Consider the following 19,040-nt stretch of genomic DNA (forward strand, 5'->3'; position numbering starts at 1 on the left):
TTATTATATTGTACAGTGTCTTTGAGTATTCAGAAAAGCGCTTTTTAAATAAAATGTATTATTATTATTATTATTATTATTGTTTCAATACCAAAAATGGAAAATTCTAATATTTTTCATGATAATTAAACTTTTTGAATGTGCATGAATTGCACAATAAAAATGAAAGCATGGTAAGAAATAGATAAATGTGCATATGGTCATTTGGTCACAGATAGCATTTAAAAAAAAAATTATTTATACATTACAGTATAGTACTGCAGTTAAAAAAAATGTGTCCAAAGCTATTAAAAAGTAGTGAAAGTGGTTTGCATTTTGAAAACTAAATATGGCGACTTTGCGTGTGCTCCAGGATTTATAGCCAGCTGATTAAGAAGCCCTCCTACTCAGTGACGCCTGGGGATATTTATTTCTGTCCTTAGTTCTCCAAGCGTCTTTCACAATGGTTCTGTATGTCCGTTTGGATTCGTTTGTATATGAGAGATATTGTATCCCTCGTGAATATTAGGAGAAGTGTGAATCGAAAAATCTGACCGTCATTTTTACACTATTTTTCTTTTCACAAATATTAACTACACAGAACACGGTGCCCCTGGGGTACATGGATAATGTTTTTCAACACTCTCATCTGTCTTCACCTTTTCCCCCTTCTCTCACTTTACTCACGTTGTAGCTCCCTGACGCCGAGACGCGAGAGAGGGGCTGGGGGACCATGTTAGACTAGGCTAAACCAAGGGCAGCTCTCAGGGGCTGCAGGGATTGTTTCTGTGGATGGGTCCTCCTAAAATAAAGGGGCAGGAATACTGTCAGAGGGGCTTGAGGGTATGAATCCAACCTGTTAGCAGCCTTCTCACCCAGCATGATAAATAATGGAGGGTCAAATGGGACAGAAAGGGGATAGGTTTAAATACCTGAGAGAGCAGGCGAAGTAAAGTGATGCTGAGGAAAAGAATGCTTTGTGCCTGAGAGTCGCTTACTTAGGTAGTAGATACTGTAGCCTGATGGAATGGTAGCGTGGGAGTGAGTGAGGGACTGCGGTAAACAGAGGTTTTGGCAGAATTATTTTATGTCCAGTAAGCCCTGGTTTCTCCATTCACTTGCCAAAGGTTTTCATTTTCCTCCTTGTTTGTCTCATTCGGCCACCCAGAGGTGAGCCTGCCCTGCAAAGTACTTCACATTCAACAAAGCCTCCTCACACACGTGCTCACATTTTTTCACTTCCTTACAATGTTGTGGGTGTGTGTTTGTGTCTGCATATGTGTGAATGTAACACACTTTGCAAGATTTACAGCTACCATAGAAAAGCTGCTTCTTAATGTGAAAAGCAACTGCATGTGGGTGTGTTTGTGTGTGCACGGTGGGATGGTGTGAGTGCTTCTGGAGTGCTTGACTGTCAGCTAAGTTGATTCCATTTTCCATTCATTGTTTATCTTTTTGTACACACCTCTGCACTCCTGATTAAATGTGTTTGCTTAACGGGACAGTTTACTGTTGCTAGTAATTGCTAGGCCTGGTATGTTAGTGCTTTTGTTGTAGTGTGTAACGAAGTGTTATACCCCTGCCTGGAGAGTAGAGGTTTTGTTCTGGACACGCTCTAAGACAGCTGTGTGTTTGAGTGTGTGTTTCTGGCCAAATGTGAATTTAGAGGCCCCTGGACAGTGGTGAGAGACTGTGTGATAGCGATCTGATTCAGATGAACTGCAGGCATGCAAGGGGAAGGTCGGGTTATCTTGTGGTCCCTAGTGGCGGCCTGCTAGGACACATATCACAGCATGACAGTCTGCTCCTACGGGTGCACACACACCCACGCTGACACAGTAGTGAACAGAACAGCGCTGGTCTGGCCATGCGCCGACATGCTTTATGGATGAGCATATTTGCTGAGGTCTCCCTCCGCACTGCAGTGTCAGTAACCAGATGAAGACTGGCACGGCCCCCACATCCTGCCTCTCTCCTCCTACATATGGTTTTCACATATGTCTTCTTTTCGATGTTTGGATTAGCCTGCCAAGGTCAGACGTAGGTCAGCTGTGGAAGGCTCAACCACTTTGAGCTCTGGCCCTTAACTGTGCCGCCTGCTGTCTAGTACTCAGCTAACCCTCGAGCTTTGAAGGCAAAGCTCAAGGGGCTTTGTGCGAACTAACATCATGTTTCTTTTACTTGACCATCCAGCAGTTTGACACACATGCATACTCACCCACACAAACACAAAGGCCTGCATGTGTGTGCGCATGTTCGCTCACATACCCTCCCAGTTGATCTCCTTTTGACAGACATATGACCTTGACTTTCCCCTCTGTGATGTTTTATAGAGAGTCTGGCTGCTCTTTGGTGCTGTCACCATTTCAATAGATAGATGAATGTTTGGGTGGAGGAAGGCAGGCGGGGATAGACAGATGATAGAGCCATCAGCTTTCATGGGTGGAGGAGGGCCCATTCACATGTGACATCACAGAGACATCTCTCACGCCCAGCATCAGGAAACCCAGGCTGCCCCTGGAGATTTACTGGTTATATATTTGGCCAACAGGATCAGATGAATAAAGAAGAAACCGGGCTGGTATTGGCCCATTTGGGTCAGAGAGGGTCATTTACCTCATATAAGTCATTAGAATGTTTTTCCACTGTTTTTGTAGTTAGGTGGTCTTGGCCCCAAGTTCAAAGCTTTACTGGGGGAATAAATCATTCATCAGGAGAAAGAGGAAAGGAAAACAGAGCTAAGGTTTCACAGAGGTCTAATAATATCAGTAGTTACAACAGTTGTTGTAACTCCATCCTACATGGAATTACAGGGGGCTAACATTTACATTTACTTTGTACCGTGAAATAATACGAGTGCCACACATTTTTTGGCAATTAAAATTAAAGTATTTGAAAGTCAACTAATCATCTCTCTGCTGTTTTCAGTTCTTCGATATTCATAGCTATCCAAAAAGCCCTCTTGAAGTATCTCAACCTACCCGAATCTCAAGCTAAATGATAATGATAGATTGTTTTGCAAATACTATTTGACCTGCATCTGTCACCCTTGTCAATCACTCTTCGTCTGTTTTCCCATTTCTGTTGCCATACTGATATAAATAGCAAACATTGACCTGTTTGTGTTTGTGTGTTTCTCAGATTCGTGTCGACGGACCTCCTCATGGTGGTGTCCAGTATGAGACAATATCGGTCATCAAGGATGGCAGCCCTATCCTGCGAGATATGGCCTTTTCCCTTGACCGCAACTACCTCTACGTCATGTCTGACAGACAAGTAAGTGTTAGAAAGACACCTGCATGTAAACCTGTGCTATTATACAAGTGCCCTCATGCAAGAGAAAGGATGGTTTAAGTGTGTCTCTCTGTGTGTGCATATGTTTAAATGTCAGGCAAAGGGTGTGAATGTGTGTGTGCTCTGGCAGGGCCCAAGATGGCCCACCTCTCAACATCACCAGCACCACCCTCTGTTAGCTATAAATAACCTGGGTGGCACAGCGGGGGACGTTGTGACAGCATTTGATAATGAAGGAGAACAATGAGGGCAGGGAGAAAGAAAGAAATAAAGAGACAAGGAAAAGACAAGGTAGAATGAGAGAGAGAGAGAGAGAAAGATGAAGGGCACTAGCCGGCTGGCTGGCTGAGGCAGAGGATGGGAGGAAGAGTGATGAGGGAAAGAAGGACAGCTGGAGGAGCGTATGACTTAGACAGAGTAAAAAGAGACACTGAAAGAAAAAGAGAGAGACAGAGTGCAAGGTCATCCTTTCACACTTCTAATGAAGTGACACAGCATTGCAGGGCGGGTGGGAAGCAGCCAATAGTCATCAATGCAACTGACATACTAAGTAGGCAGAAGAGGCGAGGGCAGAAAAGGGTGGAAAGGGACACAAGGACAGAGTAGGGGTGAGGTGATGAGTGGAGAGGAGGGGACAACATGATAGGCCAGAAAAGAGATGAAAAGTGGAGGAGAAGTGACGGGAGGAGAGGAGAGGAGAGGAGCAGCAGCTGCAGGGGAGCGTGGCAGCGCAGCAACCCTAGAGACAGACGACGTGCGAGGCTGTCAGTGTGAGGTGATAGATTGCCATCCTCTCTCCTTATCTCTGCTTTTAACACACTCAACTACTGGCTGGCCAAAGCTTACAGGTTAGGAGCTGCGGATGTGGTGTGAAGGAGTTATTTAGACAATAGTGTCTATTGCTGAGAGGTGCGAAAAGATGAGCAAGCAGATTTACTGTAATCTACATTTGTTTTTTTCCCCACAGTGTCTCTGACTAACACACAAAAAAATTAAAAGTTTTTCAGACACTTTTCTGTTGTAAGAGTAAAAATATAACAATGTCAACTGCAATCATAGTACCAGTAATAGCTCCGTACTTTAACCAATATTACTGCTGAGATGCTTTTATTATTTTACAGAAATAATATCTGAACAAATGATAGGCCAAATTATTTAAAACCTCAAATCTCTCTTTGATTAACAGTTCAGCTATCAAAATATTTTATTGTACAGCTAGTATTTAATTGCCTTTTTATGGATATCTCCAGGATAAGAACTCAAATCTGCTTCTTTCATGCACAAACACAATATATGCACATGTATCTGACAGTGAGATGATGACTCTGTAGCAAGGCGTGACATAGATTCCACAAGTAAAGAGGAGTTTGTACTGAGTCTAAAGTCTGTTTCCCATATTTATCAAATCCTTTATTCCCATTTATTCCGCAGATGAAACAAGCTTTTGATGTTGAGCTCATAACTGCTAGTCATCTGAATGAGAAGTGATGTTGGTGATTATTATTAGTATTCAGCTTGTAGACTCTTCTGTTTTGCTCTCCAGGGGTTGGGGAGGATCGAAGCAGACAGACACACACACACATACTGAAATGCTTTCAACTACTTTGGGGATGTTACCCTGCATGTTCAAGGATACCACTCGATAGTCATACCTGACAGAATAACTGGATTGGGATTTAGTGTGGCCACACACTCATTCAGCCTTTTTCCATGAATTGCGATTCTGGACAGTTAAACCAACATGAAATAGCTCTCTCTCACAAAACTGTAATACAGAAAATTTGACTTTATTCTGTGATGTTCTTAATTTAGATAAATCTAATAACATCTTAAAAAATGTATCTGTTAATGATCTGAATGAACGACTAGACTTTACCAATGTGCCACAATAATGTAATGTTTTTAAGTTAAGCTTTTTCAAGCAAATATTCATATATGTAATTGTTTGCAATTAAATCATGAATATTCCTGTAAATCCGCCCCTGGTCATGAGACATGATGCGTAATATATTGTGTATTCTGTCTGACGTAACCTCTTTCTACTCAGGGAGATGTATTTGCGATGTATAATATTGGGTACCGCATTGTATTTTTCAGTAAAGCACCAGCACTATCCACTAAAACACACAGCAGCCGCCTTCAAACCAGCCCTTTCGCACTAGCATTTTGCGGAAAAGATCTATTTGACCTTTATCTCATCGTTAGCCTAAATGTCACCTCAAGCTACACTTGAAGTCAGACATTCAGGGCATCATGAGATCTGTCTTGTCTGAGCTCCACTTGTTCCCATGTGTCTGGCGGATGCCGTATGAGGCCATGCCATGGTGATGGGAGACGCTAAGAACAAAGGAGGGATGATATCAAACAGAAAGCAGGGCAGATTTGGCTCCAGTTGCATTTCCTACTCTGAATAACAAAGAGGCCCTCTGTGTTTGGCACAGTGGGAAAGAGAGAATACAGAGAGACCAAGGGAGAGACAGACAGACATTGAATGAGAGAGAGAGTAATATTTGCTCAGCGAGGCCATGCTCCACAATCTGGACTCTCGCTCTCTCCAGTCCTCACACCTGTCTGTGTGTGTTGTGGCGAAGCTGAGAATCGTGGGATGTGCGAGGCCTTTGTAAACACAAACATGCAGGCAGGCACCCACAGGGACACACACAAACACACACTCACACACACACACGGAGCACATGCTCCCTCTGTTTTCATTTGCATAGGTACCGACATAATGCACTGGCACTCGCAATCACGTGTACACTTGCACAAAAAAACTATAATTACAGACACATGCAAGCAGCAGTCTCTCATTCAGTATTCAAATGGAATCTCCATAAGGCTTTCAGAGGCTTTTCATCTAGCCTTTTTCTCTCACCCGCATATATAGATTACACCTACTGCATATGTATAGATATTCTTCAGTCTCAGTCTCTTAAACATCCACTGCCTACCTCAAGTTATCTTTCAGTATGTGAAGGAACTTTCTGCTCTCTCTCCTTCTCATTTGTTTCTTTGTTTCACTCCCACACCAGACACCATCATTCACTCACCCCCAAACATATTTAATAGCTCCCTGTTTCATATTGGATCCGTGGTGCTGCCATGTTAAACTGTGCTTTTGTTTTTTAGATGTAATGACAATAGCATCCACCATATTAATGATGTGGTGAGATTGACCCAGTGCGAGGCAGCGCAGTGGAACTGATGAAAAGACCTGGCTCACTGACTTTCTCTTTTCCAGGAGCAGTATGAGTGTCTGTGTGTGTGTGTGTGTGTGTGTGTAGGGTGCTGTATCATTACTGACAGTCCTGAAATACATAGCAGGAGGTTTTCATCTCAAGATTTATCTTCAGACATCTGTGTATATCCACTATGGTGCCTCAACCTCAAAAACACGCTTGTTGCATCATCTCTGGATTTTCACAGGACTCACACTTTGAGCTTTGTGTCTTCCAACTGTCCTTGTGAATCCTGTGATTCTGCAGATCCATTGTATGGATTCCTGCCAGATCACATGTTTGAGTCATGTTGCGTGACTGCTTCTATATTTAGACCAATAATCCAGCGATTTTGGTACTTGGCTGGGTAGCAATGCCGGCGGCAGACGTTGTGATGGAGAGAAAAAGGTCATAGCTGTTTTGGGAGATTCAGCTGAGCTGCCTCCTAGACACGTCCTCGACTTTTTCTCTCTCCTTTTTTTCTGTCTTTTCCTCAGTCTGCGTCATATGAAATGCCCCCTGAAATGTCTTACATTCCTAAAACACCTCACTGCATTTAATATTACATCAAAAGCAGTAGATTTCAAACTGAATACCACATCTCTTCACTGCTGTAACAAAGCAGGCATGGGTATGTACTACATAACATCTGCCTAAGTTTTACATGTTAAAGCAGGGGGCTTTAACTTTTATCTATAAGTCCTACTTTACATACAGCCAGATAGACGGTGCCTAGAGTAATACTCCAATGCCATAACAATTGCAGCAGAGGCTCTAATCAAACAGGTAGAAAGAGTATTCATGTGTGAATGGCAGCTGGAGCAGAGCTAAACCACTGGTGCTTTTGCCAGCTCATGCAAATTCAGTGTGTTGGATCTGCATGAGTGTTGGCCTCATCCCCACCGACTGGAGCCTGTGTCTTTCTCCCTCTGTCTCATTCATTACCCAACACTCCACTCTTCTTTTTTCCCTCTTTCTCGTGTTTCTTATTTCAGGATGTGTTTGCCTGAGAATGCAAAAGGGCCTCACTTGTTTCCTTTTAACACTGTGACCAGCCCTGTATTTGTGTATGTTTGTGTGTGCCGTACTGCATTTTGGGAGTTCAAGCCAACGCAGGGACATACAAGCATGCCTGACACCGTGGCCCGCGAGAGGCCTTAAGCAGCATTCGTTCTCTTTGTTGTCGGTTTATCAACACAATGCAGCGCACTGGGATAAATGGCGACAACTACTCCAGTATCGAATGGGGTCTTTTGGGGCCTGGATTATCAACATTTTTATGAGGCCTTTTCATTCCCTTTGTGGTGTATTGTGCTGTTATGGCCGCTGGCACCCAGCAGTAGGGCAAGCACTCATCACACACGGTTGAGAATCAGTGACTGCATTATGTCGGTTGCTTTGGTCAGCGGCCAGTACGCAGAGCCCAGGCTATAATGTATTATTCATGGGGAACAATCAAGATTTAACATCTGAAAGGGTTTTGAAGTGATACCTGTGGCGTGGCCTTAGTTCTGTCTGAAAAGGTTTTTGAAAACACCTTAATAAAAAAAAAAAAGTACTCAGGGAACCACACACACAAAAAAAAGTGGTTACCTTTTTATCATGTCTTAATTAAATCCCAAGAAAAGAAGCAGGTGTTGACTTTGTAATGGAGCTCAATGGTTTTTGTAATGTTTTATGGCTGTGGCAGACAGGAGTACATAATAGACCTTAACAGACTTAATAGTGTTCTCAGTGAAATAGTGGCCCTCTAATTGCCAGCTCTTTGTAAGGATAACTGTGAAATTCTTGCTAGCATGACCAACTGAGGGATACTGAGCTGGCTTGTAAAACAGGCTCGTCTTTCATGGACAGACACACAGTCGTCCCCCTATAGAGGCGTTCAGCCATGTGCTGCTGTCACTCTTCAATACACCCTTGGCTCTTTAGCAAACATTAAACCCCCTCAGCCTCCAATCCTCGTTCGCCATCCTTCCTCCCTTACCAAGCTCCATGTATGGAACGGCAACATTACAGCTCACAGATTATCAGAAAAGAAAAGAAGACCTCTTTTTTCAAGCCTGGCAATTTCTTCCAGGTGCTCAGCTGTGAAATTTGAAATCCATGCATGGATTCTTTCTTCTTTTTTCAAACCTTTTTTGTGTGAGGCTTCTTCTCAACCTGTTCTCCCTCCAAGCACCCCCACCCTCGTTTCCCCTAGACTTTGCTGGTTCCCCTCCCTCCTTCCCTTATCCCCCAGAACCTTTGTTTGGCTGGTGTGGTTAGATTGGGAGGAAATGGGTTCAGTGGTTATCAAGACAGGAGGAAATAGGATTCATTCACACTTCGTCCAGGCTTAGATTAGCTGACATGCCACTGGCTCATCATTATGCAGGACTTTGGTGTGTATGACATGCTGATTTCATGTGTTAATGGGCATGGAACACATGATGGCTTATAGCCAGGCCTTCCACTGTGCACTGTAGGTGTTACAGCTTGTGTAGACTAAAAAAAAGCGACAAACAGCAGTGTTGGTGGAAAGCCTTTTGTTTCCTGGTTTCACTGTTTACACCCTCCACAACAAGCAGATTGGACTGGCTCATGTCCAGGACACTCATTCAAAGACTTAAGTATGTGTGCATGTTTTTCCTGATGTTTTTTTTTTCTTTCTAAAAGCTCAACTCTGATTTTAATCATCTAGTTCAGAGCTTACCGGAAGATGCTTACATCCTTTTCTCATAGAAAAACAACACTAATCTGGTGGTGAGGGAAGAAGTCTGGCAAAGGTTCAGGCCGAAAAAATGGACAAAACAGTAGGGCAAACAAAGTCAAAAAGGCACAGGGACAAAAGATTAGAGCTTTGTGACTACTTCTTCTGAGCCCCTCCTTCCTTTCCACTCTTTGTTAGTCTGCTGACAGGGCTGAGTAGCGATGGGGTCTCCGGCAACTACCACAACCTCAACAAGTGTTGCCTTGCTGTCCCTTGACCCTGCATTGGGCCAAGGGCGGTCTGATTAGCTTGCAGCTGCCAGAGAGTGAACAAGACTAGGGGTTTGACCACTGACCCTTATCTCAGTGTTTCTCACCAATCTGTCCGTCAGGGACACTCGGACAAAGAGACCCAATAACTCGACTACCCTCCGTTACAGCACAGAGGACAATCAAGAGGCAGCTTTCAGGATGAAAGAGCAATCAGTTGAAAGTGCTGAATTCAGTTAGCAACTCTGTAAGGTCCCACAGTCTTCTCACTATCCAAGTTTTTTCCCACTATCCTATTTTTCACCCAACTGAGGTTCAAAAACTGGAATGCTGTATATTCTCCTCTGTTGAATGCAAAATGCTTTTCTGCATCCCACAGGATGTAAGAGATATCTTTCTATCATAAGTTCCTGAATGTTCCCTAATTCCCAGGCAAGTCTGCACCAGTTTATGTTTAGGAGAGACGTGACCTGAACAAAGGTTCTCTGTCATGCATGAGAAAACTCTGATGCCATGTGCCAACATATGGACCACACATCTGCATCCCATGGCACCCTCATCGGGGCTGATCATGAGAGAGGAACCATCGCCACAGCTTACTGGCATCTATCTGTTTTTTGACAGACCTCAGCAACAGACAAACATCTTTGGGACAGCCTGCTATCAGTCAGACAACAGACAATGGCCTTGATAGATTGGCCGTCATGTTTTATCTGGGATGTAAGTGCGACAGCAGGGTCAGTTTAGCAGCCATAGGGGTGAGGGCCAGCAAATCAATCGCTTCCTTACCCAGGTGCTCTGCTGTTGGAAAGGGGTGGGGGGGGGGCTCCAGCTTGGAACCTTGGGCTTATATTCTTCGCTGCTTCCGTAACAGTTTCACTTGATATTGACACCTGGACAAATTAGGATAAATTCTCCTGTCAATACGCACATCCAATGTTATTGATGATGCCATTTAGCTTTTCATTCTGAAGAAACCACTTTCATCCCTGACCCACTTGTCAAGCTCCCTTAATCTTGAGCTTTGTATGTGTGTATTTGTATATATATCTGTGTGTGTGTGTTCTTCCAGTATTCTTGTGTCTTTAAGTAAAACTACATGTTGCTATTGCTTGGTATTATTTTTTTTAAGTGTATATTTTCATTACCGTTAGTGTTGTAGTAGTTTTTTCTTGTAATTTTAAAGCATATTTCTTTATTGTATGCATTTATTGTTTTCCATGTTGTATGTGCCCTCTTTCCTGCCAGAATCAATGTGTGCACTTTATATGTTTATGTGCTGTCTTTCAGCATTGTAAGGTCAGGGGTTGTGGGAAGTTCAAGGGTTGACTGAGTCTGTTCATCAACCCGAAGGGGTCACTCAGCAGGTCATTTAGAGACGCCCCTTCATTGAATCATGTTTTTATAGCATCCATCCATCTGCTTGACCACTGCTAGTCAGTTATTTCTTTCTCAAGATGACCGATATGAGTATCCTTCCCCCTTTCGGCTATGTTCTAGCAATGTTTTACATGTCTGAATGCCGGGCTCTGTTTGCTCCCTCTGTGCTAGCCCACCTAACAAAGGCACCTCATTTGCATGAGTCCCTGAGCAGGCATTGTTAATTGACTTAAGCCAGGATTAGTGTTAATCAGGTTTTGTGCCCTGGAACCATTGGCCAATCCTAACCTCATTATTTGATAGCAGCACACGTCCTGTCAGCCCCCATCAAGCTGTTAATTAATAGAAGCCTGTGCACCCAGGACCCAGCTCAAACCCTGTCTTACCTCCCATTTCTCCATCCATCCTCCCTCCCCCCTCTCCCACCTTCACACCCAAGTCCCCCGCCATATCAGCAGAGGTCAGTACATAGTAACGCACTGTACAAGCTGTGAATTCAATGACTAGACCAGCAGTCTGTGTTAGCAGACCGTGCAGCTGTCAGTAAACAAGCAGTGTGTAGCATGACATCTGCTTCAGGTGAAATGGTCTCCAAATAGACTCAATAGTGTCAAGTCCAGTATAAATGGATTTCAAGACCCACATGAGAGACCCTATGGCGGGTTGGTGCCTCGCTTTAAATTATGTGTCTGTCTGCACATCCCTCAATACCAGATAAAACTCATGGCTGTCTCCCATTCTGACCCCCCCTACCCCCTCCCACAGGAGTCTCTCACTGCCCCCCTGACATAATATGAGATAATGAGGAAAAGGATACCTGATCCATAGACTCTCTGACACCTCTGTCTGTGTCTGTCTACAGCCTCCCAGAGCTTGCCATTAGCCGGCTGACTGTTGCTGCCACAAACGTAGCCCCTGAAAACAAATCCAATTTTTACATACAGCTTTTTGCTACATTGCTGAAGCATGAGGGATTCTTCTACACATGATAAATATATGTGTGAGTAGCAGAGTGTGGGTGAGCGAGGCAGTGTTTTATAAAGGTAACTAATTACAAATATTTTGTATTTATGTTCAATAAATATTTGTTGAATATTTAAATAGATTTTAGTCAGAAAATCATCACTGTAAGCAATTTGAGTATCAAACCTGTCCTTGAACTTAAAGCACCTCATTATCTAAGAACAGTGCTATTTATCTCTGATTAAGCTCCAGTTTCAGCCTCTACTTGATATTGTGTTGCAGAGTTTATATTCTGAATTCAAAACAACTTTGCTACTTTCCTTTCTTCTATATGAGGGTATATATATATATATATATATATATATGAGCTTTCATGTGGGTAGGTGTGTATGTTGTTCACATTTGTGTGTAGTATATGTGTGTTCATGTGCACTCACTTTGTGAATGTGAGCCAAAGGAACAGTCCAGGAGCCATCCTGCCAGAATAATCAGCTCTATAATTAAGAGCTGTGAGTATGTCAACTGCCTTCATATAACCCCCCTTCTCTCTTTCTGTCTCTTTCACTCGCACTGTCTGTCTGCCTCTATAATGGCACAGCATTTGTCTGTTTCCTCCCTGCGCCTATGCAGAATGCTCATGACATTTATTGTGAAACTAATGGCAGTGCTTCACTCCTCCTAATTGTAGGCTTTAATTGCAATAATTATTTACAAGCCTAATTAGAGCCTAGAGAGTGTCAGGGAGAAACACGAGTGCTGGTTGAAGAAATCGCGACAGGGTTTGTCAGGAGCCAGGCGAAGAGTAAAGTGAATAGAGAGGCAATGTTTGGTCTATAATTGGGGGAGGCCATGTCTGCAAGTCTCACTGCCTCTCTCGCTTTCGCTGTCTCTTTTTGCGTCTGTCGATTGCTTACCTCCTTACCGCTGAGATGGGGTGGGGACCAAGTGAAGAGTAGTCTGTTTTGAAGCTGAGCCCACACATCAGTGGATAGCAGCAGGCTCGGTCGCCAGCACGGTGGTAAAGGTGTTTATTTAGAGGTCTCAGGCTGACTCTATGGACTGATCTTTCCTGTTTGAGAGGGGCTGACAGCTCACTTCACTACACCTCCAGCTGCCTTCTAAAGGGGTGAATAAGTGTGTTTTTGTGAGCACACATGCATCTTACGTGCATTTGTCACTGAGTACATTGTTACTCTGTGTGTTCTAACCAGAGCCTTGGTTCATTTGCTGCAGTTTACCAGAGCCTCAGGAGGTCTTTTGTGTGTGTGTGTGTTTTACCGTATGATGCAGTCATGCTGCCAGGTCTGCAATATGCTCTTTGTCTGTCCTTCATGAGGCCAATCTTAGTAAACAGGCTACAGCAGGAGAGCTGCTGGTTTTGATGGGCTACCCATGGCAGCTCACCCCTTTTCTTCTTCTATTTACCCCTCTCTCTCTCTCTCTCTCTCTCTCTCTCTCTCTTTCTCCAGGGTTGTGCAATACATTCCCCGATTTTCCCCACTTCATTCCCCCCTTTCTCTTTTCTTCTTCCCCTTTCTTCTCTCCTGTCAGTGCAGCGTCCGATGGGAGGACTCAATCCCACAATGCCATTCTCCTCTCCCCTGCGGCTCACTTTGACAAAGCTGTCAGCCTGAGCCCTAGTGATGGATGTAGTATTGTATAGTGCATGTGTGTATGTGTTTGTGTCTGTATCTGTATGTGTTTTTCAATGGTAAAATAAGTCTGGTATTCTATTTTGGACTCTTGCCGAGTAGTAAAATTAGCTTTATATGCACGGAAATCTGTAAATGGTAATATATATAATTTACAGATGTGCGTGTCCCAGATCCTCTGTTTACCCTTCTACCTTTTTTAGTTGATGTTGAGGGAGTAGAGATTTGGAGTTTATGTAGGCCTAGGTCTGTGTTTTTATTAAGGAGAAAATGATAACATTCACATAAGTGCAATGCACAGACAAATATTAGAGAAAATGCTTGCTGTCAGTCTTTATGATGGTGTTTAAAGCTGTCCTCAAATGAACACACACTCACAGACAAACATTTATCTATGGCTTCTGCTCGTACATATGCAGACACACATTCGGCTGAAGGACGAAGATGAATGTGCAGGGATGGATAACATATCTCTAATGCAATATTTGAGGAAAAATATTAGAAAGAGCACAGGCTAGATAAGGCCAGTGATTTAAACAGTGTGTCTGCCGACAGCCTGTTGAAATATTACTCTTCTTGCTGACTTGTAAATCGGATATTTGCAGCCAGAAGGATCACATGGTGGTAATAGATAGGGCCATAGAGTGACGAATGGGGCTGTGTGGGGGATTTGGATGGAAAAACGACACAACAGGTTTGTGGTGGACAAATAGTGTTACCTACACTCTGAATGGAGGCAGCATCCAGAGCTGTTTAAAGTTCATACGTGGAACCAAAAACACTGCATCCCTCAGAGCCAAAACGCTTATTTATTTCACATTTTCCAAAAGCAACTGGGGAGCAGTTAATTTGGCTGCACAGAAGCAGCTGTCTGAGAGTTGTGGGATGAGAGGGAGAAAGAGACAGAGGGTGGAGAGAAGAGAGACTAGGAGAGTGAGACACAAAGGCAGTTTGGGCTCATTATGTTGATTTTTCCTCTTCTGCCAAACAAAAACACCCAGGCACTTTTAGACACACCACTGGAGATCAGTCACTGCTTTCTTTCTCCTTCTCACCCCACAGAGTTTCTTTATAGGCAAATCTAATATTTTTCTCTTCACTGCAGGAGCGTGTTTGCCCATAGCCTCTGTCTCTATATATTTCTTATGGAATCAAATTGAATTAAATCATAGCCTTTATTATAGGCTCTGAAGAGGTCTTTCAGCCTCAGTACTACTTGTAGCCTCTTATTACTGTAACGTATCACCTATAAAATCTAGGTGAGGAGTATTTTGTACGTGATACACATGCAAACAAGCTCAGTACACATGTGCATGTATGCATGCATGGATTCTTGCAAACCTGCCCCTCGCACATAAACACACACACACGTGTATGTATGCATACACACCCAATTTGGGATTACATGAAGTGTCCCACACCACCTGAGCCTAGTTATCAATGCCCCTCCTCCCTTTCTGTCTCTCTTTCTCATACACAGACTAACATTCATCTAGGCACACACACTCTTACACTTATGCACAAGCAACAGCCCTGAGAGCAGTGGGGTGTAACCAAATCCTTCATTTGTATGTACATCATGTACACTGGGAGAGACACTGAGACAAAGAGAACAAACATGCTCACATGCATGCACACACACACACACACACGCTCACAAAAAAACCTTACACACTCAGACATGCACTGTGGAGTCCCTCTGTGGATCAGAATTCATTTCTGTCTGCCTTCCCCTCCAAATCAATACCCCCGTTGGTCGACAGACAGCCGTAAGTGTGCCAGGGAGGCTCCCCAAACACACACACACACACACACACACTCATGCCTGTTGATGTGTGATGGCCTCTGCTGCTTCCTTATTAACTCCTCACATGCTGACTGAAGCATACACCTCATTACTGGCTGCATTGACAGTCTGGGATCCTGCTGAGGGACACGCAGACACGCTGGACTAAGACAGACAGGCCAGAGATACACAGAAAGACAAAGAGGTACAGTGAAGTGACAAACAAAAAGAAGGCTGCATAGACAAGCAGTCCAGACAGATGGGTAAAAAAAATGGGATACGGCAGGTAGATTGACAGACAAGAAAATCAGTCAAAAAATGCTCAATTGAATGCGCACAGAAAAGCGAAGACGTAAATAAACATAATATTAGGTGAGACGGGTTGTAGACAAACACTGTGACCTTGACTACCATAGATGTGGACTGACCTAGAGATACAGCAGTGGAAGAGTGGGTGTTACAGTAAGAGGAGGAGAAACTAACAGTAACAGGTTGTTAATATAGTCTATACTCTTAAGTATCACTCATAGAAACAGACTCATTTATGTGAATTCCGCTATATACATTAATTTCCCTCTAGTGATGGTTAAGCGCACTTGAACTCCATTCTTTCACTACTTCAAAATTTTTTTCAGAAGTGACTAAAGATTTTCCAACCCACTGCTAATGTTAATGAGTCATATTAAGCTTTGAAGTGGCTGCTTTTCAGACACACTATACCATTAGCATTAGTGCCCAGTTTCTCATGATGTCTGATGGTGGCTGAGTGGAGGCAGGTATCCAGATATGAATTCAGCTTGACAGAAAAAACACTAGACCTTAATTAGACAAACAAAATCCCAATTCACAGGCTACATTTGCAGTAAATTGCAGAACTTATTGAGCCCACATAATATACATACTACAGTACTACTAAAGTACCAAGATGCAGAGATATGCACTGTTTTAAACTGCATTAAAGTACCAAAACTGAGGTATCTACAGTGTTAAGCATTGTCAGTTCTATTGTGACTAAAATAAGGTTAAATCTAATTTCAGCAATCTAAACCAGGATGGCACATCCTGGTATGTCAGTGTGTCACTTTTTGTAGCTGTCTTTGCACATGAGTAGACACGCTTACACATACAAATGTATAAATACTCCTACGCACTTTCACAGCTCCGTGTTTCCATCTTTTAAATGACAGTGTAGGCCTTTAAACTAGTTGCCAGTGAGCAAGCAGGGTAGAGGGGGGTGGGCTGAGAGTTCAAAGTGGTCAGGCAGCATGGGTGTAATTTCCTCCTTTTAGCCTCCTGACTGAATTACTGAGCAAAGAGGCCACCTCGACTGGAAGCCCTAAAGAACACGGGTGCGCAGAAGAGTGGGTTCAGGAGGGGCAAAAGAGTAGGGGAATAGATGGGGAGATAAGTGGGAAAAAGAGCAGAGAAAGGGCCAGGGAAAGAGCCTTGGATTTTCAGATCATATCACCAGTATCCATCTTAACACCTTTACCTTGTATAAGAGGGTGCATATGAGATCTGGAAAGCAGTAGAAGGCTCTGGCAGTATCATTAGCTGTGCTTGACATTGTGCTATTAAGTGAAGCTGTGAAGTCGTTCACAAGTAAATTAATGTTTTTTCCATGCAAGTTTTCTCCTCAGGTTATTAGTTGGCACAGTGCCAGTCCATTAAGGTTGTTTGGATGAAAAATGCAGTCATGTCTCTCTGTCAAAAAGAATAACATCTGAAAATCAGATGTCTCGCCATGCTTTTGTGTTTTTATGAACATCGTTTTCTAATGTAAGTTATTGAACAGTTTGGGGAGCATTTTAAACCTGTCGGCACAGTGGTGTGAAATATATACAAAGACAGTAGAAGCACATACACACACAAAGAACTACACACACTTTTCGGTCTAACCTATTCCCGTTCTGTTCTTGCCCAAAAAGAGGATTGAGGCCATACATAATTGATACACTCCTAGCTGTATCGACTGGTTAGATTTTTCATCCTCCTCACTGGTCGATTCCCTCACTCCATTATTTCTATGCTCGCACTCCCTCCACTGCCTCACATCCCCCTGTGACTCCTCCCTTTAGTCCTCGAGTCTGTAATACCTAAACACACACACACAAACACAGACAAACAGAGGTTATAAGACAGTCCAGTCTCCCTCCTCCACCTTCCTTATTGCTCTCTGCCCGGCTTTGTCTTTAATCCATACAGTTGGCTATCAGGCCAGGAGACATGCTGAAATTCAATGCCATGTTTGTGTAAGTATGTGATGTGTGTGTGTGTGTTCTGTATGATGTGTGCCCATAATGCCCATGAGAAAAGGGATTTTTATCTGTGCTTTTGCACAGGGGCACTGTAAGGGGGAAAGGGGATACTTACTTACCATAGCTGAGAGAAGAATTTAAAAAAAAAATCTTTTTGGGGTTCTAAGGTCCTAAAATTGTTCAAAACAAACATGACTTTCGTAAAACTTAGATGCACTAACTGCAATGAGATGGACTAAACCAGAGATCACTGGTAAAAACTAATGGCCAACTAGTGTTATAGTGTCCAAAACATAAAATTTTTTGATATATTGTAAAATTGATCAGTAAATTAATGTGTACAAGGATGAATATTTGAGTCTTCATGGACAAATGTTTGGAGTGGATTGAATAATGGGGGCATGGGACTGAGGGTAACACAAACATCCCTCCAGAAATGGCATATGTGTTCTTCACCTCTGACACCAGCTGTACTATATAATTTTAAATAAACAGAATAAGAGCTTAGCCTGACCAGCAAGAGCCACCAGGACTGGACCATATACAGTCAATGGACTGGACAGACAAACACATGAGCGCCTCCTACAGGAACTCGTATCCAGAGAAAAAGATTCTTGACCACATGAATTCCATCACAGACACCACAACAATGTCTCTTTATCACAAGAAATGTCTCATGAAAAGAACAGTGTATTATTACTACTTTAAATACATAGTTATGGTTCAGCGTTAACACATAATGGCCACTCAGCTTCAGAGTTCAAACTACGGTCAGAAGGCACACGCCTGACCTGTTCCTCCCCTTCTCTCCAGCCTGGCAGTTTGTCTCCTACCAGTCTGTTACTTCTGATGAGGTGCCAGGGACCAGGCCTGCCCAGAACTGAGGGGAGTTAAAGCCCTAATATGGGGTGGAGGTAGGGGTGTTGGTGGGCTACCGATGCTCTTTGGCATGGGGATTTGGAAACAGCAGTTCTGCTTGATTAAACTGTGATAGATAGATATCCACCATAGTCTAGTATCAATTCAGAAAGAGTTAGTGTAGCTGCATCCCCTTCCCCCATTCTATCTTTAAATCCAGCCTTGTGGTGCTACAGCAGTACAGTATAGTACAGTGTCTTGATGTTTTTCAATTGACCCAAATCTAGGAGCTCAGGCCAAATCCAATAAACAAAATAAATGTGTGCCTGTCTCTGTGTGTCTTTGAGTGGGTGAATAGACACAGAGAAATAAATAAGGAAAATATGAGCTGAGAGAGCTGGCTTTGACAATAAAGGTTAAAAGCTCCCATTTTTACACCAAATCATTTTGGAGTATGGGAGATGGCTGTTTGTAGATGAGGGAAGCTGTATCATTTCATTTTGCCTCGGCCGTTTCTCCCTTCCAGATTTAGCCTCTTAAAATCAATGAGTAATATCTACTCTGAATGCTATCTCCTCTACTTTAAAATCAGTTATTCTGAAACCCACCCAGTATAAAAGCGTCTGACCTTCAGAAAAAGCACTAACACACAATGGTACTGTATATCCCATTGAATTCTCCTAACTTCCATTTA

General features: G+C 43.1%; 1 protein-coding gene across 1 annotated transcript in view; it reads left to right on the forward strand.

Annotated features, from left to right (window-relative positions):
* Positions 1 to 19,040, forward strand: part of plxna2 (plexin A2) — a 158,476-nt gene that overhangs the window by 62,655 nt on the left and 76,781 nt on the right. Inside the window, exon 4 of the mRNA XM_035656760.1 lies at positions 3,121 to 3,255. Coding sequence (XP_035512653.1) covers positions 3,121 to 3,255 — 135 coding nt within the window. The remainder of the gene's footprint in view (positions 1 to 3,120; positions 3,256 to 19,040) is intronic.

Source organism: Morone saxatilis, unplaced genomic scaffold (genome assembly GCF_004916995.1).
Source record: "Morone saxatilis isolate NCDOM2014 unplaced genomic scaffold, NCSU_SB_2.0 Contig15, whole genome shotgun sequence".
Classification (NCBI taxonomy): domain Eukaryota; kingdom Metazoa; phylum Chordata; class Actinopteri; family Moronidae; genus Morone; species Morone saxatilis.